The 22,207-nt window shown below is 45.6% G+C and overlaps 1 protein-coding gene across 3 annotated transcripts in view; it reads left to right on the top strand.

The window, feature by feature from the left end:
• Nucleotides 1-22,207, top strand: part of Adgrb3 (adhesion G protein-coupled receptor B3) — a 527,596-nt gene that overhangs the window by 478,835 nt on the left and 26,554 nt on the right. For all 3 annotated transcript variants that reach the window (XM_070010769.1, XM_070010770.1, XM_070010771.1), the window contains 6 exons: nt 1,647-1,713; nt 4,358-4,443; nt 9,465-9,563; nt 9,875-10,046; nt 19,133-19,228; nt 20,699-20,738. In XM_070010769.1, the coding sequence (XP_069866870.1) occupies nt 1,647-1,713; nt 4,358-4,443; nt 9,465-9,563; nt 9,875-10,046; nt 19,133-19,228; nt 20,699-20,738 (560 nt within the window). The remainder of the gene's footprint in view (nt 1-1,646; nt 1,714-4,357; nt 4,444-9,464; nt 9,564-9,874; nt 10,047-19,132; nt 19,229-20,698; nt 20,739-22,207) is intronic.

Here is a 22,207-nt window from a genome sequence, read left to right as displayed (position 1 = left end):
AGGCATGAAAAAGAAAATGCAGGAGAAATTTAGTGACATCCTCAGAGCCAACAAATTAGAATTTCTGGCAGACCAAGATCTTTTTCTCTGAGTTTTGTTTAAAAAATATTCAGTTTTCTTGCCCAAAGTAGGAGAACCCATTTTTATCAGTCTGTTGCTTTGGCAAAGGCAGTACCAAAATGCAGAATGCACACATATTTGTGAACAAATTTATAAGTATGCACATGTGGAACATGCACACTAGATTGAAATTCTTATTGTCTAATTTCCACAGAGAACTGCTTGCCCTCTTCACTGTGTGCGTAAGGGAATCAAGTAGTGTCTGTGTCCTCCAGAGAGCAGGGCATCTTCCTGTTAGACAAGCCTGAGGTCTCTGTTGCTGCCGGGACTTTGGACAGGGCCCAACAGGTTGCATGAGGCTCTGAGCTTGGAAAGAAAACAAAACCATCTCTTGTGCTCCCCCAAACTCTCTTTGCTGGACTGCATTGGTTCGGTCCCCACAGCTGAGCCCCTGTCCTGGACTGGGCCTCTTCCTTTTCCTCTAACTGCAAAAGAAAAATCGCTTTAACCAAGGAACTATCAGATCTCCAGCCATGCCAGCCTGCTTCTCTCTGTGATTAACTCCTTGACACAAACAGCTGTACTGGTTTTCATTCAAGCTTTCCTCCAAGTCTAAACAGCAGGCTGAGGAGTTAAAAAGCACTAGATGCTACTATGGCATGCCTATAATCCTAGCTACACAGGAGGCTGAGATCTGAGGACTGTAGTTCAAAAGCCAGCCTGGGTAGGAAAGTCCATGGGACTCTTTTCTCTAACCAGCAAAAAGCCAGAAGAGCTGTGGCTCAAGTAGTAGAGCACCAGTCTTAAATGAAAAAGCCCAAGGACTGAGTTCAAGCTCTAGTACTGGTGCATGCACATGTGTACACACACACATACACATGAAAAAGCACACAAATGTAGATTATCCATACACTGCAGTGACATATTTTAAATCAGTATCTCAACCTCAAGGAAAAACAGGCTCACGGCATATATAAGCCACTTCAAACATTCTTGTTTTAAAGTATTTTTGAGAAAATCCATATAAAACAGCACAGTTAGAATTTCAGTGATAAAATCATCTTTATAAAGGAGATAAATATCAAGATTTCACTATAAAAGTCATTTGTCATTTTCACTGCTTTATAGTATAAGTTCTTTAGTGACAGAGTCATTTCTCATTCACATAATGCTTTGTTAATGTGTGTGTGTGTGTGTGTGTGTGTGTGTGTGTGCGCGTGTGCATGTGTGTGCATGCATGTGCTGGGTCTTAAATTCACAGTCCTCTTCTTTTGTTCAGCTTTTCTGCTCAGGGCTGGCACTCTACTGCTTGAGCCATAGCTTCACTTCTAGCTTTTGCTGGCCAGTTGGAGATGAGAGTCCAGAGGGTTCATCTTCATCCTCTGGTGCTTGGGTAACAGGCCTGAGTCATAGGCCTAGCTTCAGGAAAAGCCTTATTTCCCATTTTTTTCTGGCACTTTGTTTTCTTGTCCAAATGTGCCAATGTCCCCAATCGAGTGTCTATGCGATCTGAGTTGTGATCTGGTGCTCCTGAGATCTAATGCGCGTCACTAACTCCTGTCAGTTTCTGTCTGATGCGCTTGCAGCTGCTGGCTGTCTCTGGAAGGGGGGCTGCTGTACGCCTTCGTGGGACCTGCAGCTGCTGTTGTCCTGGTAAGCTCTGAGCTCTTGTGCAAAAAGGGAAAGCAACTCTAGTTCAGAGCAGCAACTACAATAAAGTGTTTGTTGTGTACAGTTTTAAAGTTCAACGAACTGTTCATTTAATTTGAATAGCAATTGTGTTCCATCTTCTGCTCTAAAATATCCATATTTTAAGTATGGAAAACTAATCATGTTGAGAGTATAGTATTTTCTATATTGAATTCAGAAGAAATCTTGTGTCAATTTCAGTAAATTCCTCCTGGTTAATGTATGAAATGACATCATATATCCCTGCCCCACCTTTATTCCATTCTGCAAGGAGCCGTGTGGTTATTAATGAGGAGATACCCACTCACACCGCCCCCCCCCCCCCGCCCCATGGTGGAGCATAGGCCGGGCAGCCCCACCTCTGCCCAGTGCCCCATCCAGTCTTCACGGTGTACAGGCTCTTCAGATGGGAAGCACACACGAATTAGTATCTTTCTTTTCCAACCTATAAAATAATTCCTTAAATTTTAAAATGATGGTCCTATTAATTTGCCATTCTCTCCCTCTCTTTCCCTTCCTGAGTCTCTTCCTCCCTCTGGTCTCTCTCCTTCCCTCCCTTCCATTTGCCCCTTCCTTCCCTTGTCCTGTTCCTGGCTTTCCCTTTCTCTCTCTCTCTGCCTCTCTCTCTCTCTCTTCTCCCTCTGCCTCCTCCTTCTCTGAAGTAATTAATTATAAGTCTTCCTGCCTATCCAACTTCTGAAGAAATGAGGAAGGAAAAGCTTGGTCTGAATTAACTGCAAAGATTTCTATCATTGTATGATTAGATTTCCAGTTGGAAAATTACCTTCTGGCTTCTTAAACAATTCATTCAAAAACTGGGAAACTAGTGACCTTGTCCTTATAACTGTGATACTTGAGTCTCTTCCTGTAGAGCTTGCCAGGGAACAGAAATAATCCATGATTCCCAAGGAAAGAAAACAGACGAGAGAGAAGAGCAAAGAAAAGCAAAGCCATTCCATAGAGCCTTGTCTGCTCTACTGACTGTTTACCTAGTCCTGGTGTTCTTTCTCTAACACACTAGATTCCTATAAAAAGAGAAAGAGAGCCAGGGCCGGTGGCTCATGCCTTTAATCCTAGCTATTCAGGAGGCTGAGATATGAGGATTGCGGTTCAAAGCCAGCCCAGGCAGGAAAGTCCATGAGACTCTTACCTCCAATAAGCTACTCAGAAAAAGCAAGCAGGAAGTGGTGCTGTGGCTCATGTGGTAGAGCTCTTACTTTGAGCTGAAGAGCTGAGGGACAGCACCCAGGCCCAGAGTTCAAGCCCCACGACCGACAAAAAAGAGAAAGAGAGAAATATTAAATAGTGATATTTTTTCAAGAAATTATAGACAATAGTGACTCATCAGGAATTACAGCTTGAATGGTGACTTGGCAGAAATTATAGGCAGCAACCCCTCCTTATCCTACTTAAGAGAATGCATGGCCTGGCACCGTTGCTGTGCCTGAGCACCTGCCCAGGCAGAGGCGGTGGAGGCCCCAGAGCTCTGCCCCATGTCCACGAAGGCCGGACAGGAGCAGTGAGAGAAAGAAGCCACACGCCCTGGGTTATCTCAGCTTCCTGCCAGGGGGTCAGTCCATGGCAGGCTGAGAGCCTTGGAGACCTCTGGCTCCCCAGAGACTCTCTGTCAGGAGCTCCTTATAACTTTTCCCTCTGGTTTCATTCAGCTGTGTTAGCAAAAGAACCTTAAGTGAGAGGAAGAGGTTTAGAATGGAATGCATTAGAGCTCTCCTTGGAGTATATTGGTATTGTATGCTTTGGCGCCATGACAGTCCACTGAAGGACTCCTCCAGCAGGAGACAGGGCATGCCGTTCACCTAGCCTGCCAGGGCGCTCCCTTTCCTGCTCCGAGCTTTTGCTATTACAGCTCCCATACAAAGGGTAAACGAACCAGTGATTGATTCTGCTCACAACAGACCCAAGAGAGAATAGTAGAATGCTACAGTGTGGTATCGGTTAAACGCCAGGCAATGAAAACCACATACCAGTGGCTCATGCCTGTGATCCTAGCTACTCAGGAGGCTGAGATCTGAGGATTATGTTTCAAAGGCAGCCTGGCAGGAAAGTCTGTGAGACTCTTATGTCCAAGTAGTTAACTGTAAAAAACAAAAAACAAAAACCCACAAGAAGTGGAGTTTTGGCTCAAACATAGTTTCAGCCTTGAGCAGAAAAGCAAGCAGGAGTGCCCAGGCCATGAGTTCAAGCCCTAGAACTGTAAAACACACGCATACACACACAAATGTGCACACCACATGCCTATGCACTTGGGTACACACATGCACAAGCACACATAGTGCAGCAGACATACACAAACATGCACACAATGCAACATGCACATATACAGACACATTTATACATACACACACAGGTGGTGGAAAGGTAATCTCCCTGATGTTAATTGACACCATGGATATTAACTTGTAGTTGTACGGTAACCAGCTGAAGAGTCACATCGCTGTCACATATTAGCACCTAAAAAGTATTGGGCACTGCCGTCCATGGCTCTGAGGCTCTGCGGCAGTTTGAAGGGTAACAGCAGGTTCTGGAGTTGGGCGGGGCCTAGCGTGCAACGTGGCACTGAAAGGACAACTCTGTTTCTGTTTGACAGGTCAACATGGTGATTGGCATCTTGGTATTTAATAAACTTGTTTCCAGAGACGGAATCCTAGATAAGAAGCTCAAACACAGAGCCAGGTAAGCTGCCTGCAGTGGGTGTTGAAGGTTCTTTATCAGTGAATTCCATAACTCTAATCCAGATTGCCCTCCAGTGCTGCTGCCCTAGACACTACTCTGGGCAGGGTGTGGCCAGCCCAGCCCTGCACTGTTCATGAGTGACACAATGAAAATTCAGAATTAATTAAACCAATCATTCGTGAGACCTACCTGCATTTTGTGTGTATTGTCAGTTAAGAAGGCTGAACACTAAAGCTAGTCTTGAAGTCGTTGTCTTTAAGTTAGTTTTCAGCTGGTGCCCATGGCTCACACCTATAATCCTAGCAACTCAGGCTGAGATCTGAGGATCGCATTTCAAAGCCAGCCGGGGCAGGAAAGTCCGTGAAACTCTTATCTCCAATGAACCACCAGAAAACCGGAAGTGGTGCTGTGGCTCAAGTGGTAGAGTGCGAGCCTTGAGCTGAAGAGCTCAGGAACAACGCCCAGGCCCAGAGTTCAGGCCCCATGACCGACCAAAAAAAAAAAAAAGTTTTCAAACCGTGCAACTTCAGGTCACAAAGATACGATGTCAGTAAAGCACCATATAATGTATGTGGAGCAGGACTGAGACAAACGATTCTACATAGTGTGAAAAGACTACTTTTTTTTTTAAATTAATTACATATACCAGAGAAAGTCCTTTCTTGACAGTCACTGACAAGACATTGTTCTTATTACATGCTTTTATTCTTTATGAAATTCTGGCTATCATGTGGATACAACAGTCCTTCCTAATTTTACTTGCTACTCTGGACAGAATTTAGAGAAGCGTCTTCCTTAATTTTGCTGTTACTAAGATTTCACCATGGCTAATTGCTTCTAAAGCAAATACATAGGCAGCAGTACTTTAAATCACTTCACCATGAAAACGGCACAAGCCACCTGACCTATGGGATTGTGGCCCTTTAGTGCCACTACTTAATGATAGGAATCAAAATAATAATATTTAAAAAAACTCAAAATTGCATGATCCACCAGATATTAATGCCTTTGATTTTCCCCATGTCTTTTCCTCAAAAAAGCTTTGTCCTTTCTCCTAAACTGCATCTTCCATCAATACTCACCCCTGTAATTCATCTCTATGTAATTATTATATTTAATTATCATACTAGTTGATCACATAGGTGAGAATTTTAAGTCCTTTTGTTGTTAAGTCTTTATTCAGGGCAAGATAACCTAGGCATCTCTTTGTCTAGTAAAAGACTAAATTGAACAACTTTTGATATAAAAATTAAGGATTATTTCTATCAAACAGTAGAGCTGTACAGTTCCTGGACATCCTTTCTTTCAGAGGGACAGTCATGTTTGCAGTCTAACTCCATGTTTGCCACAGCTTAGTTCCCTGGCACCCTCACATAGCAGACCTGAACCTTGAGTGACTACAGCTAGCTGAGCAGTGAGGCAGAGACTGGCTGCATCACCGTTGCTAGGCAACGCTATAGCTGGAAGGGGTTTGCCATGAGCTGTGTGCTCACGACCGCTCCTGTCAGCTGCATAGACATTTGGGATCCAGTACCCAATGTCTGACACCCAGAACTTCTGTAAGGTCATAGGTTGGAGAGCAAATCCTCCCAGCTGCTGACATCACATTGATGGGGCAGGAGTGTAGCAGGCATGGGAGCAACCGGCTCTGCAACCAGTGGGGTAAACTTCCTGTGTATAGCAGACAGGACCACACTGCAGTGTCCCCAGAGCATGCTCAGTACAGGGCTGAGGGCTTAGCAGCTGTGGAGTGTGTTGGAGCATGTTGCTCGGCCAGCTCCCCCTCAGCCTTAGACTTGTAATGAGTGTGGCACGTGAAGGGTGGATTGCTGCGCTTGCCAGCAGTGTCTGTTCCACACAGGGAGGCCAAGGTCGGCAGTCCAGGCTCCAGGTCCCAGACTGGGCAAAAGTGGCAGCCCAACCATGCAGCCCCTTCGCTAGAGGCAGGGCTGGGGTCCCAGTTTGTGGACAGCCCAGGCCAAGGCTAAGCAAGACCCCCTCTCACCAACAGGTAGTCACAACAGCATACACCTGGGATCTTAGCTGTGAGGGAGTGGAAGTAGCCAGACTGCATTGCAAGGCTGGCCCCACCTGGAAAATAGCTAAAGCACAAGAGGGCTGGAGGCATGGCTCCAGTGGTGGAGGACCTGCCTCACCAGTACAAAGCTATAAACTCAAGCCAGGGGCCTCATGACAAAATCCAGGCTCTCTGCAAGCACAGGGCCCAGGCAGTGAGGGGCAGGGAAGAAGAGCGAGCACCGGGGGACCACAGCACCCAGGCCGCAGGACGCTCGTAGGCAGTTCACACAGCTCTTTGTAAGCAAGCAGAAGCACAGATGCATGCCATCACTGTCCTACTGTAGAATCTGTCCACCTCCTTCCACATACGACTGAAGGCAATTAGAATTTTTTAAACTTGTCATTCTAAAAATATTCCTAGAAGTCCTCTAGAGTTCACTGGGAAAACCAAGTGTGCCCTGGCTCCAAGCCCCAGAGTAGACATGCTGCCAACGCACCGGCGAAGGCAGAGTGTGGCTGTCACAGTGCTGGTAGCCAGGTCAGGAAGACTAGGCTCTACAGAGCATCTGTAAACGTACAGTGTTAGTCTCCATAAATAAATATTGAACTGTTACCCATTTCAAAGTGTGAAGAGCAAATTGTAAGAAGCTCGAAATGTTTGAAGCTAATTAAACATTTATTAAGAAGGCTTCAATGCTTAATAATATAGCTTGACAAGTTTTCTAATGCCAAAACAATATTAGATTTTTTCCTAATGCATTATAAAGGGGGGATTTATTGAAAATAACAATGTAACAGAAAATAATATGGCACCTGGAAGAAATTAAAGGAAACAAAGTATGCTCCATTATTATTACTAGTTTTTGTTGTTGTTGTTGTTAGTGCTGAGATCAAACTCAGAGCCTCCAGCTCTCACTGGTCTTTTTCAAAAGCACGGGAGTGCTAGCACTTGAGCCACGCCTCCCGTTCTGGCTCCTGGCTGTTTAACTGCAGGCCTCAGAACTCTTCTGGCTTAAAATTGCAGGTGAAAGTCCCCAGGGTCTGGCTACAATCTTTTTTTTTTCTTTCATGGTCCTGGGGCTTGAACTCAAGGCCTGGGTGCTGTCGCTGAGCAGTTTTACTCAGGGTTGGTGCTCTAACACTTGAGCCATAGCTCTACTTCCAGCTTTTTCGTGGTTAATTGGAGATAAAGGTCTCATGGACTTTCATGTCCTGCTGGCTTCAAACTGTCCTCAGATCTCAGCCTCCTGAATAACTGGGATTACAGGCATGAGCTCCTGGCACCAGGCCTGGCTGCCATTTTATTTCAGAGCCCAGAGGCAAAATATCCTTACGTTGAAAAATCACTACATTCATGTTCAGCCACACACATCAAACGTCCCATCTTCTGGGCTGAGGAACACAGTGACAGTGGAGATATACCTTTTTAATACTAAGTTGATCACATTTGAGAACAAAGGAAATTAAATGCACAGTTGGAGCTTGGTGCTTATTTCTGCTTGATCCTTAGACTCCTCCAGGCAGCTCTGAGAAGTGCAGGGCCTGGGTGCCTTGCCTCGGCCAACAGGGATGGGACCAGATGGGCAACTGGCTGCAGTCCCTGGGTGCTAGTCTAGGTTCCTCTGGGAGAAGGAATAGGCATGCCCCTTGGGCCGTGTGCACACAGAGCTGCACAGACATGTTACTGGACATGTTTGGGTGCCTGTAGCATTGTGTATGCTCTGGACTAGGTCTCCTCCCAGCAACTCAAGCTTTCTTATGAGATCAACTGTCAGTCCCATACTCTTCAGATATATTACTTCACTAAAAACAATTCACAAACATTTAAAAGAAACCAGTCATTCCAAATTTTAACTTTTTCTGTCCTGTCTGTACATAAGTAGGTAGATATAGACTAGATGGTATAGATGATATACAGATTATAAAGATGACAGAGATAGAGGTGAAGTATAAAGATGACAGAGATAAAGATGTACCAAGGCAGTTAACTCCACTATAAAAGACTTAAAATCCTCAAGGTAGACTGCATGAAAGTGAACCAGAGAAATACATCACAGTGAATTATTGTAGTGTTGAACTTTGATTTATGTAATTTCTTTTTGATTTTCCTAATAGGTTTATATTCCAATAAACACATCATTTTTCAAGGGATTCCTCCCCTCAAGCAAACACACACCAAGTGTTTCTGTGTAGCATGATTTTGCTTCTGAGCTGTAGTGACTGATATCAAAATTGTGTGGATATGAATTTACATACAAACATCAAGCTCAGAAGAGATTATTCAAATGCTATAAGGTTAAAGGCTGTAACACATGTTCCGCAAGAATATTTTGAACTTAATCAGTGTGTTAAGTGTACTCTTGAAAACAGAAAATTCTCGCCTTTAATATTAACAATATATCATCAAGTTTCATTTGTCTCTATATGCAGATCATCCCAAAATATGTATAGCAATTGATGCTAAAAGAAATATGAATCTGTCAAGATAAAAATCTGCATCTTCCACAATTGAAATTGTCCTAGATATGATAGCCAGCCAGCCAGCCAATAGGATATAGATGAGAGAGACACTAGACACTAGGCATAGATAACTGTGTATATAATGTATACTTACCAGGATGGACTTCTACAGTAAATGTCTTTTGGAAGATTTTGACTGCCATGGGAAGTCCTCCACATGTAATGGCACAGGTGTGAATGGAGGGCTTTCTCTGTATATCTACACATGCCTTGATTGTGTTTAGCTCAGTGTATTGCATAATTTTCATCTACAGACATAGGATCATTTATGATGTAAGTGATAGAAAATTGCCTCACATGCAATAAATGTCCAGATCGGTAAGAGGTGAACATTGATGCATCTTGAAAACCATCTAGAGCATTCATCTCTGATGATAGATTTTGTGCATGAAGTCATATTGAAAAGCTTACTTGTAGCAGCAAGTTTTTCCAGTCACCATTCAATACTTTGTTCTTTCTGTGGGTGTTGTGTTTGCTTGCAGTCAGATGAGTGAGCCTCACAGCGGTTTGACGCTCAGGTGCGCCAAGTGTGGAGTCGTTTCGACAACAGCCCTGTCGGCCACCACCGCCAGCAACGCCATGTCAGTCTCTCGTTCACTTCTTCTTGTTGCAAATCTTTACAGTGCATGTGAGAAAATGCTGCTATGATGATTTTAAAAAGCATTGCATTTGCTAATGTTTAAAGATTTACCCCTGCCTGTCACCTGTGTAACTTTTGTGGGATAGTCCATAAAAGCAAGAACAGGTGAAGTGTGGACTTGTTATCTGGGTGCCGGTTTCCAAGGAAGTAGTCTTGGAACCACCTCCCAGAATGCTTTGTTAGAGAGGAGAGTAGGTGGTGGCCTGGGCGGTGGGGGCATTTGTGTGACCGGGGGCTCGCGTCTCTCCGCAGGGCCTCGCTGTGGAGCTCCTGCGTGGTGCTGCCCCTGCTAGCTCTGACCTGGATGTCTGCCGTTTTGGCCATGACAGACAAGCGCTCCATCCTGTTTCAGATTCTCTTTGCTGTGTTTGATTCTTTGCAAGGCTTTGTTATAGTCATGGTGCACTGCATTCTTCGGAGAGAGGTAAGAACTCTTTTTATTTCATTTCTTATTAAAATCGTTTAACAAAGGGGTTCTGACCCCACGCATGAGCTCGTGAGTACAGTGTGTTCTGGTCCAGATCCTCCTTCCATTCTCCTCCCAGGCCCCAGCCCTTTCACCACACATCTCCCCTCACTCCATCTGTTGGATCCCTGTAAGTGGCAGAACACCTTAGAGAAGTGAGCGATGGTTGAAGAGTATATCTTTGCTAGTTTGCAGAAACTCTCAAAAGTTTATTCTTCTGGTCTTTATAATTTAATCTTTTGGTCTATAAGATATTGATCTTCGGTCTTTAATATGTTGATAATATTTTTAATATTTTGATCTTCCTTGCTTTCTCCACTAACAATTGTTCAACACTGAAAATGGAAGCGAAGCTATAAGGCTTATGGTGGGGGTAAGGGAATCTCTTGGACTCTGAGAAATGACAGACTGAGCTCACCAAGTTTGTGTAAGGAAAACTATAGCCAGAGTCCCAAGAGTCAGGGAGAGTAGACCAAGAGAAGCTATGTGGACTGACTGAGAAGACAGTACACATTTTCAAAGCACTAGCCACAAACAGGACACAATACTTCTTACCTTTTCCTTGACCTAGAACTCCATAAATTGTGTATACCCATTCCTCCTGTCAACTAACTTTATTTTAGATAGAAAAGGTTGAAGATTAATAAACTTGGTTCCTATAATAAATGTTATAAGTACATAATTATCTATAATTAAGATGATAAAGGTTAACTCTTTTAGGTCAGTACTAAGGCTTGACCTCAGGGACTGGACACTGTCCCTTACCTTTTTCACCTAAGGCTGATGTTCTACCTCTTGAGTCACACCTCCACTTCCAGCTTTTTGCTCATTAATTGGAGATAAGAGTCTCAGTGATCTTTTGCCTGGCCTGGCTTTGAACCGCCACCCTCAGACCTCAGCCTCCTGAGCTGGGATTACAGTTGTGAGCTATCAGCACTTGGCTTAAAATGATTTTTGTTGAAGTGTTACGCTCATCAAACATGAAAATAAAAGGTATATATCGGGCATGGTGGGCACTGCCATCCCCAGCATTCCTCAGCTGGTGTGTGAGGTTTCCTGTTGGTGATGGGACGCCACAGGCATGCCTCACAGGAGAGGCCGGGGCTGGACAGAATGCTGGCAAACTGCAAACTTAGGTTGTTTGGGGATAAAACACTTACTTTCCAATTGGTGTGAAAATTGTTGTGAATGCTCCAAGCTCTGATGCACTGTTTACAAGGTTTATGAGTCATTTCGGCATTTACTCTGGGGGCAAGTGCTGCCTGAAATACAGGCCGACACAGTGCCACACCAGTGATGTTGGGAGAATGGTCCCCTCTGTCATTTTGTGTTATCTAGCTTGTTTGAGAACTTTATTATGATGCGAGCATCGCCAAGAGTAGCCTGAGCGTGTGAGCCCACGCCACCCAGTGCCTCATTGGCTGGATGGGAGAAGCTTCCCACACTGTGTCAGGAAGGTCAAGACACCAACACTAGGCCTACAGGTGTATTCTGAGATGGAGCTATTATGAAAACCAAGCAAAATACATGTAACAACTCCATCTTTTAGTGGTGGGAGAAGTTCACCCTTTATAAAAACCTAAAGTATGAACCGGATGTCAGTGGCTCACATCGGTAATCTAGCCACTCAGGAGGCTGAGCTCTGAGGATCGAGGTTTGAAGCCAGCCCAGGTAGAAAACTAAGAGATTCTTATCTCCAATTAACCAACAAATCCCTCAGCCCCCCCACCACCCCACAAATAACAAAACAGAAGTGAAGATGTGGCTCAACAGGTAAAGTGCCAGCCTTGAGGATAAAGGCTAAGGATAGTGCCCAAGTCCTGAGGTCAAGCCCTACTACCAGGGCCAACATGCGCACGCCTACACACATATACACATGCACACATCGAAAGTTTACAACTGCTAAGCCTGACTTTTCCTTCCTCACAAACCTCTGCCAAGAACATCAGCATTAAAGTCTTCCAAGTGTCACATTAAAAGATAAAAGAAATTTGAGCGATAACAGGTTATAGTCTTTTCCAACTGCAACAATATTCTGCATTAATATTCCCAATACCATGAATTATTCTAAATGAACAGAGCTTTTCTTTCAGATACCCCAGACATAAATCCTGGCCCGTGTTTCTCTCTTCTTTGTTCCTCCTTTTCGTTTTGTGCCGATACAGAGGTTTAAACTCAGGAATTTGTGCTTTTGCTTGGCTTTTGGCTCATGAGGTTTCTACCACTTGAGCCACAGCTCCACTTCCGATGTGAGGCTTTTCTGATTGTCTCTTGAGGATGAACTGATGCAGGGTGGGCTTGAAGGGTATTACCTGGGTGCTGACGGGCCCTAGGGTTTCACCTGGGTGTTGACAGCAGCCCTCGGGTGTCACATGGGTGCTGACGGCAGCCCTCAGGTGTCATGTGGGTGCTGATGGGCCCTCGGTGACACGTGGATGCTGACAGCAGCCCCTGGACCCCGAGCACTGGGCCAGGAGTCTCCACAACAGCAGCAGCGGGAGCCCACGTCAAGCCCAACAGGTGAAGCAACAGCTCAATCTACTCCGAAGTCCCCCAAGGCTCCAAGACTGCAGGCTGACATCTGATGGCCCCCGCCACGTGATACCTTCCTGTGGACAGTCCTGTGCGGTTCACCCCAGAATCACAGAAGTACCGGAAGCTCTTACCACATCAGAAATGGGCACTTACAGGCTTATATGATATATATTTCCTCCCTCCCTTCTTTCCTCCCTGTGCCAGTACTGGGGCTTGAGCTCAGGGCCTGTTCTCTGGCTTGGCTTTTTTTTCTGAATGCTGGTGCTCAACCACTTAAGCCACTTTGCTGGTGAATCTGAGAAAAGAATCTCACTTGTTTTTCCACGCAGGCTGCCTTCCAACCTTGATCCTCAGATCTCCTGAGTTGCTAAGAGTTATACATTTTCATTTCTATGTTTATTATCATTTTATTTTTGAATTAGCCTATATTTATAGCATAGCGGTTTTCTTTAGACATTTCCATACGTGAAGCCAGTCTACTTTGAACAAATTTACCTGCATTTTTTAAACCACTAGCCTAGTTTTTCCCTCCTCAGTCATAAATATTTCAGTGTGAATTTAAAAAGGTTTTCCCATCTGCTTGTGTAACCTTTCTGTGGTGGGAGTTGTGGCATAGCCTGGCAGTCACAGAGCAGAAAGATTGTAATTGTGGTATTTGGAAGTGGTGTGTGGAGCAGAATGTATTCTTAATGTGCCTTTTTAATGAGGTCAGTCTTTAAATAAAAATAATTTCTAATTAGGAAAGGAGAGAATGATCACACTGACACTGCCAACTCAATTATATTCTCATGATTTAAAAAATTGCATAGTTGCATAACTATTTGTTTTGATCTCCAGACCTGGTACTTAATATTTAAATTTCACAAAATTTGTGTTTTTGAAAAATAGTTCCTTCTTCTGGAACATTTTTTTTTCTGTTGACCGGCAATATTAATAATTGTGACACAAAGGGGAAAACCACAGCTTATGAAAAAACATTTGATTCATCATCACACTCAGAGTGGTGAGCAACATAAGCTCTAGGACTTCAAGCGTCCATGTTTCCTGCCTTTATCCATTATTGTGGATTAGACTTCATTCGGATGAAGCAAATAGTAAGACACAGTATTTACTCTTCTCCTCACCACTGTGGAAATGCCACTATGCAGAGTTTTTTATGAAAGCTTAGAAAGCTCCCGTTGCCAGGAAACCACCTTCCCGAGGCTGGCATAGTGTTCACACTCAGTCCCTGGCTGTGTGTGCACAGCCTTACAGCTTGATGTGCAAGGGAGGAGTAAGCCTGTCATTCCACCTGAGCCGGCCCAGGACTCCTGATGGAGGGAGGGGGAGGGGCTGGATCACTGACTGTGTCTTGTGCAGTTGGTTGTCTTGCATACCAGGCGGCCCTCTCTGCTCTCTCCTGAACAGCCCATCTCCTCTTCACACAGACCTATGAAGCCATTTTACTGCTTCCTCCCTCCCTCCCTCCCTCAGTCTCCTTCCCTCCCTCTGCCTCCCTCCCTCTTTCTGCTTGCCTCCCCTGCCTTCCTCCCTCCCTTCTTCCTTCTGCTTACCTCCCTCCCTCCCTTCCTCCCTCCCTCCCTCCCTCTGCCTGCTTCCCCTCCCTCCCTCTGCCTGCTTCCCTTCCCTCCTTCCCTCTGCCTGCCTCCTCCCTCCCTCCCTCCCTCCACAGGGGGGAGAGGGGGTTCCATGTGCTGCAGTTACTATCACAAAGCATGCTAGGAGGACCCCAGGCTGCACTTTCACACCTGTGCTCCTAGCTTCCCAGGGTGCTGAGACAGGAGGGTGGGGGGTTGAAGTCAGCCAGAGAAGGAAAGTTCTTACCTTCAGTTAACTCATGAAAAGCCAGCATGGAGCTGTGGTTCAAGTGGTAGAGCACCTGTCCTGGGAGAAAACGCTGATTGCCCAGGCCCTGAGTTCAATCAAGCTCCAAGTACCAGCCCTCCCCCAAGACAGGAGAGAGGAGAGGACAGAACTCCTGAAGAGGCAGAGTCACTGAGCCCCTCCACACGTGCTCCCATTGGTGCTTCCTGTCGTGACTTCTCGAGGGTACAGGGAGGGGTGGAGGGCGCGGGGACAGGTGCACATGAAAGAAACCTGAGACAGGCATGCACACGCCCTAGCTCACAGGGAGGAGGGGCGGGAGATGCAAAGGGGAAGGAGGGGGGAAGGGCAACAGGGGTGCTGGGAGGTGTCTGGAAAGGCACTCCAGGCCCTGAGCACATGCACAGTGCGAGGGCACCAGCAGAGAAACTCAAGTCACATTGCAGTTGTGTCAGGAGATCCGGGGCTTTTGGTTGACTTGCACTTCATTCTCCAGTAATTCAGCAGAGCTGAGCCAGTGCTCAGGAGTAACCCACCCCAGAGGCTTGTGCACATGCACACACGCACACCCACCCAGGCCTGAGAGCAGAACCACCCCAGAGGCTCACACACCTCCATCTGCACCTGCACCCACGCCTGCACCCATACCTCCATCCATCCACACCCACACCTCCATCCACACCCACACCTCCATCCATCCACACCTCCATCCACACCCACACCTCCATCCATCCACACCTCCATCCATCCATACCCACCCCTCCATCCACACCCACACCTCCATCCATCCATACCCACCCCTCCATCCACACCCACACCTCCATCCACACCCACACCTCCATCCACACCCACACCTCCATCCATCCATACCCACCCCTCCATCCACACCCACACCTCCATCCATCCACACCCACACCTCCATCCACACCCACACCTCCATCCACACCCACACCTCCATCCATCCACACTTCCATCTATCCATACCTCCATCCATCCACACCCACAGCTCCATCCATCCACACCTCCATCCATCAACACCTCCATCCATCCACACCTCCATCCATCCACCCCTCCATCCACACCCACACCTCCATCCATCCACACCTCCATCCATCCACACCTCCATGTATCCACACTTCCATCCACACCCACACCTCCATCCACACCTCCATTTACCCATCTGAGGCACGATTTATGGCTTTTCAGGAGATTTTGAGCAGCCCCCACCTCAAGGCAGCCAGAACAACTTTGGTAGTACATGGCAAGTGATTTTTCGAGAGACACCCGCATAACTTCTTGTTGTCACCATGATTCATTCTGAAAGTGTCTGTTTTCACTTTTTTTTTTTTTTTTTGGCGGTCATGGGGCTTGAACTCTGGGCCTGGGCGCTGTCCTTGCGCTCTTCAGCTCAAGGCGAGCACTCTATCGCTTGAGCCACAACACCACTTCCTTTCACTATTTTCTCTTTCACAACCTGCATCCGATTTCCTTAGATACTCAAGGCAGATAGTTCTATATCAGTTTACTGATACCTCTCTCAGAAACTTAGACATTTTCTGTGCCGTAAATAATACTAACAATTAATTGCTCTTACCTAGCTTATTTAAAAATTGTATTTACAGTCTTAAATGAGTTCTTTAAAACATTAAATTCACAGAAATTCAGTTACAATGCTTATACCTACTATAGTCTCCATAAAATCAAAGACTGTTACTACCCAGTACTGTATAAATGATTTTTACTTGCTAGACAATTCATGATTCAATAAATCAATAGAAGCATGGCATCGCTCAACATGCATCGAACTCAAATTCTCATGTTGAATTGAAACCCCTTTGTACAACTACTTAAGAGATAATGGACATTATTAGTAGAAAAGAAAAGAAAGGCAACTTCAGTTAATTATCAAGGTACTTCCAAGTAAGGAGACTTTTTCCAGGTGAATCCTTGCCTTTTTGTGGATGTAGGCCTGCGTGTGTGAACTCTAGTCTGATGCTTCCCCTCATGGGGTTGAGTGCATAGTTAAGGCCAGTTCGTCTAGGTAGCCTCTGTATCTTTAATATATATTTAAATGTAAAAGTAGTATTTATAATGAAATCCCTCCCACAAATCTTTCTAACCGAGAGTTATCAATGGCACTAAAAGTGTTACAGAACCTAAGACTTCTTTTGTGGCATTTGTAATATCCTTAGACTGACCCGACTTCACTGGGGGTTGTTGATGCTTTCTGCTTTATATTTCTTCTGGCAGCTCTGACTCATACAGCTGACAACACTCTCCAGAGTAGAAAGGCCTTAACCCATCATTATATTTGCGAGTTTAGTAGTTGAACATATTAAATGTGTGTATATGCATGTGCTTGGGTGTGCAGGCACGTGTGCTTGTGTGTGTGAGATGAGTGTAGATGTGCATGTGTGTTTGTGTGTATAGATATGTGTACCATGTATTGTATGTGTTTTCTAAAAGAGATTTCCTGTATGTTTCTTTCAAGCCACTAGATAGTGATTTTTAAAGAGAAACTTAGGTACAAATTGCTTTTCTATATTTCATTTTTAGTCAAAATACCCTTCTACAAGTTGGCTCTGAAGGTGTGGAAATGGAATATCGTTAGTGAGGGGCAGTTAAATTTATATTTAATATTTTCACAATGTTTCCTATTTTATATAAATGCTGATATTTGAAAATCAATTAGAAAGAAATCCTCATGTGACAAGCTCTCTAAGGCAATGTTTCTATCATATTTTTCTCTTTTGTAAATTATGCTTCTTTAAAAGCAATTGCCTTAGGATACAAGCAGAAAATTAACATTCACCTGTTTTTCTGACATTGGCTCTTAGTGTGTTTTTCCTTCTAAAAGTGTCATTTCTTAGTGATTTCTCCAGTTCCAATTTCTGCATCACAGAAGAAGTGGCACTCTGGCACATAGAAGACTCATCATAAATTTTCTGTTATTAATGTGTCCCTTTCTAGGCAGTGACCCCTTAATTGAGGAAGGTTCAGATTGAAAGAACCCTGCTCCTCAGCCGTCTTCCCCAACACATCCTGTTCCTTGGGAAACATGGACAGATGCCTGCCTGGCCGCTCTGCGGTCTACTGATGCACTTGAAGGAAATGAGAAACGGCCTTGCCAGGTTCTAGCAGGCAACTCCTACTCCTCCTTCTTGGAGGAAATCCAAAATTGAGAAATGTTAGACTAGCCAGGCACTGGTGGTTCATGCCTGTAATCCTAGCTACCCTGGAGGCTGAGATCTGAGACTTCAGGGCTGGAGTCAGCTTGGGCAGAAAAAAGATCCTTACTCCCACTAACTAGCAAATCCCACATGTGGAGGTATGGCTCGGATGGCACATCACCAGCCTTGAGCCAAAAAGCCAAGCAAGAGAGCCAGGCTCTGGCAGAAGCACATAGGTACACGCACGCACACGTACATACACACTCTCTCTCTCTCTCTCTCTCTCTCTCTCTCTGTCTCTCTCTCTCTCTCTCTCTCTCTCTCTCTCTCTCTCTCTCTCTCTCTCTCTCTCTCTCTCTCTCTCTCTCTCTCTCTCTCCCGTCCCAGTCCCACAGCTGTGACGGCTGAGCCGCCAGGCTGGAGTGAAGGGTGCTGATGCGTGGCACGTCACAGAATGGCTGGCCTGCATGCATGACATGAGGCATGTCGGTTGTTCTTCCCAAATCTGCTGCTGTCTCTGAAATGAGATGCAAACACGCATGTTATGCACCTCCCACAAGCAAATGCTAACAACAGGTCCCATTCCTGCACTGCCCCAAAGTAAAAATCCCTGGTGCCCGCAAGTTGCTCCAGCAAGTAGGGGAAATACAGTGTCAGCTGTACTTAACTTCAATCCAGTCAGATAAATTGCAGTAGATGAAGAAGGCAGAGTGGACTCATGAAATCAGAAAAGCAGCGTGACAGGAAGTAAAATGAGGTGGATATTGATTTTGCTGAGCAGAGCTTGCAAAGGTGAGGATATATACCAGCTGAGGAGTCAGATGAGCTGCAGGGACAGGTGGATGTACAGCAGATGAACTGCACGGACAGGTGGACATACAGCAGATGAGCCACAGGGACACAGATGGACAAGCATACAGATGCCATGGCCCTGGCCTCCTTTCCCATCTTAATCATCAGTGCTATTTGCTCTCCAGTAATTCGTATTTCCTGAGCTTTTTTGAAATGAAGGAATTAATAATGTTCTCAGAACTTAAGATTCTGATTATTTTAATGGACGTTTGACTGCTTTAAGTGGCTTTTTTTTTCTCCCAAGATAATCAACCACAAGTAGAGAAGTTTGGTTTTATGGTGTCCTGGTTTCAGATCAGGGCACTTAAAGGGGGATGGGAAATAGACTCACCAAAGGTCTTTTATAAGAGACAAAAGGAAAGAGTCAGTTCTAGTCAACTAGTTAAGTAATCTCATTCTTCACGACACTTAAAGCTGTCCCAAATATTAAACCCTCCTGGAAAGATGCATCGTGCTTGAGAAAGTGAGCACAGGTCTGAGTAGAAATTGTCAGGAGTCCTGAGCCTTCTGATGAGTTTCCCTGCACAACATCCAGGCACACTGGGGTCGTGGTGAGAATTGGCTTCTTAGAACAAAAGTGGCCACTTGCTCGAAGCCAGGCCAGAGCCACCAAGCTCGTCATTATCAAGAAAGAAAATTCACAGTTCCCTTCCCTCCCTGTAGGTCCAGGATGCTTTCAGATGCCGGTTGAGAAACTGCCAGGACCCAATCAACGCAGATTCTTCGAGTTCTTTCCCTAATGGGCATGCTCAAATCATGGTGAGCTTTTATTTTCCCTCGGATTGTTTCTTTCTCCATAGAGTTTCTCCATAGAATTTTTTTTATCCTTTTGTTAGAAACAGCATTAAAGTCTCACACTGGAGGGGGGAGATGGAGGGAGGGGGAAGATGGATGGGAGGGGCGACATTGTAGCCACATTGTAGTCATCAATCAGTTAACATGTGGAATTGAAACCCCTTTGGACAGATACTTCACAGTAATAAAAATAAAAAGACTCAAGATAAAATACAATTGTGCAATGAGTGGCTTCAGCTTCAGTCCCTGACTAGACTCAGTCCTGGGCACCAGCAAAATGTCCTGTGTGGATTCCCTGTCGGCCGCAAGGAGTGCCGGGTTGGGTGTCAGTACCTCCCACGGGAAGCTCCTTTACCCTGGCCCAGAACTGGGGACGGCTGTTCGCACTCGCACTCGCAGTGGTCCTCAGCTTGGCTGCACGTGGACTATGAGAGGAGTCGCACCCTGGACCTGTTAGAGAGTCTCTTTAAGCATAAACAAGATGCAAGGGCTCCTCTGTGTGAGAGCCGGGTGCTTGCTGCGCAGCCCTCAGCAACGCGGGGTGATGTGACGTGGAGGCACACGTGGGGAATTCTGGGTGAGACTCAGTTTAAATGAAGCGGAGGAGAGCAGGTGTGCTCAGACTACTTGTGGGCAAGTGGAGCAGGAGCAGTGACTCCCACTGAGCTTGGCTCTGGGTGGGAGGGGAGGGAGAGGGTAGAGGAAAGGATGAAGGTCACTGTGAGCTCTGACCTCCGAGAGACCCCCACACCCCATACCGCGCCCTGAAGGCTGAAAAGAACCTCATAGGATATTGGGCTGATTCGTAATATTTTGGTTTACTAAGCATAAAAATATCAAAATGACATAATAGTGACGGGTCAAGAGAGGGAAAAGTCAATTCTATACAAAACCGAAACACATAACTGTAAAAAAAAATCTCTGATTTAAAATACTCATGGAAAGCCACATGCGTGGAAGACTTCTGCTTTCATTTCTAAGTCTGAAATGTTTGTCTTATTCCAGGGGAAAGCAACTGCTAGGAAGTCACAAGGGTTCAACAGCTGTGCTGCTACAAGACAGTCCACTAGAAATGACGTATCCAAACCCAGCGCTCAAAAAGAAAAAAAAAAAAAAAGATAATACTCATTCCAATCATCTGTTGGGTTTAGGCAATTCTTTTAAAACTCAATCCTTTTCTCTATGGTAGTTTCTAGATAGTGATAGCTGTTGCTTTGACATACTAAAATTGTTTGCCATGTTTCCGTGGACTGTGTTCAACACTGTGTCTCCAGGGAATAAACCTGATTGTTCCTTGAAAGACCTTCTTAGTACAAAACGGTAAACCAGTCCAGCTAGTCAGATATTTGGAGACCAGGTTGTTTAATTAGTCAAAGGCATCTCACATCTTCATTAAATGATGATTCCATGCTTTGTCATTGTTTTTTGTTACAGACAGACTTTGAAAAGGACGTTGACATCGCTTGTCGGTCAGGTAAGAACATTTACAACTTGAAAACATAATTGTTACGCATGTGAAATCATTTCAGTGGGTTTGAGTTTTGAAGAAAATACCATGGTTTATGCACCACACATTCTCCTGTGTGAATACATGTAGCCCTTCAACGGGAGCTCTGCGGTGGTGGGAATGCTTACAGAGGAGGAGGCAGGAAGGAGGAGGAAGGGGTCATGAGGACAGACACATGGGCCTGCACACTCAGCTTCTGACTGCCATGCAGTGGTTGCTGAGTCCAAGCCCAGGCCACTCAGCCCCTCTGACCACAGTTCCCTTCTGTGTGGGGAGGACTCGTGGTGGAGAGGGCTGGTTGTGCGTGCATGTATGTGCTTTAGTGTGTTTGCATGTCTGCGTGTGTGTGTGTATGTAGCAGAGGAAGAGACGGGAGAAACCATGCAGCACGCCCCAGCTTAGGATGTTAAGAGACCCCTGATCTCACGGTGGACCTCCAGCTGCTGAGATCCCTCTTGCAGCAGTCCCACAGCCGCCGCCTCCTTGTGGGCCTCCATACCCACAAACCAGTGGTCGCCTTCCCCACACAGAACCAGTCCAGGTTCTTTGTCCCCCTCCCCCCCGCCACTTCCTTATGGGCAGCGTGCCCACAGCCACTCCAGCTGGCCAAGAGTTAAAACTACGCTGCCCACACGTGTACCTCATTACCAGCAGCCACCACCACCAGATCAGGGTTCCCAGCCCGTGTCTGTCAACTCACTGTCCATGCCCACGAGGAGTTGTCTGTAGGTCCCCAATCTAAAATCATCTAAAAGTGAGGCTTTGTGCATGTTTTCTTTTATGTTTGTCTCATTGGTCGTTATGCACTTGGCTTTAGGTCGGTATGAAGTATCTGTTGTCACGTTTGCCCTCATCACAGCACGTGGGAGACCCATCTTATGTTCTTATTCCTGGATTCAACCAAAACACTCCTTAGAGTGTGTTATACAAAGTCATAAACAGTTTGAGGACAGGTACCAGGAATTCCCCCTTTCTGACTGAAAAATACAACAAAATATAGCCAGCCCCCATCTCACTAGGGCTTGGCTGTTCCTCTCTGCGTTTCGTCATTGGAAGGATAACACAATGTTTTCCCTTGCTCCACTTCCTTGTAATTTTTTCTCAGAATTCGTCAGATCTGGAGCCAGTTCACACATGTGTGGTTTAGTTTAGGATTGGAATCATTGGGGTGCAATGGTTTGAGCTATTTGGAGTGGCCAGGTGTGGCTCAGGCCCCCCTTCCACCCCCAGTCTTCCCCAGACCCCTGGGCAGGGCAGCGGCAGAGCACAGAGGGCTCAATGTTTGCTTAACAGCCATTCTCATCAAACTAGTGGTTGTCCTGTGCGGTCCCCAGATCATCTGTGGTGCGGATGCCCAGAATGTGTGAGAAATACAGGATTTGAAGTCCTATCCCAGGCTTGCTAGGTCAGCCTGGGGCTGGGATGCAGCCACTCTA

This window comes from Dipodomys merriami, unplaced genomic scaffold, assembly GCF_024711535.1.
Source record: "Dipodomys merriami isolate MVZ:Mamm:240054 unplaced genomic scaffold, mDipMer1.0.p SCAF_8, whole genome shotgun sequence".
NCBI classification, from domain to species: domain Eukaryota; kingdom Metazoa; phylum Chordata; class Mammalia; order Rodentia; family Heteromyidae; genus Dipodomys; species Dipodomys merriami.
This window is presented reverse-complemented; position numbering and strand designations above follow the sequence as displayed.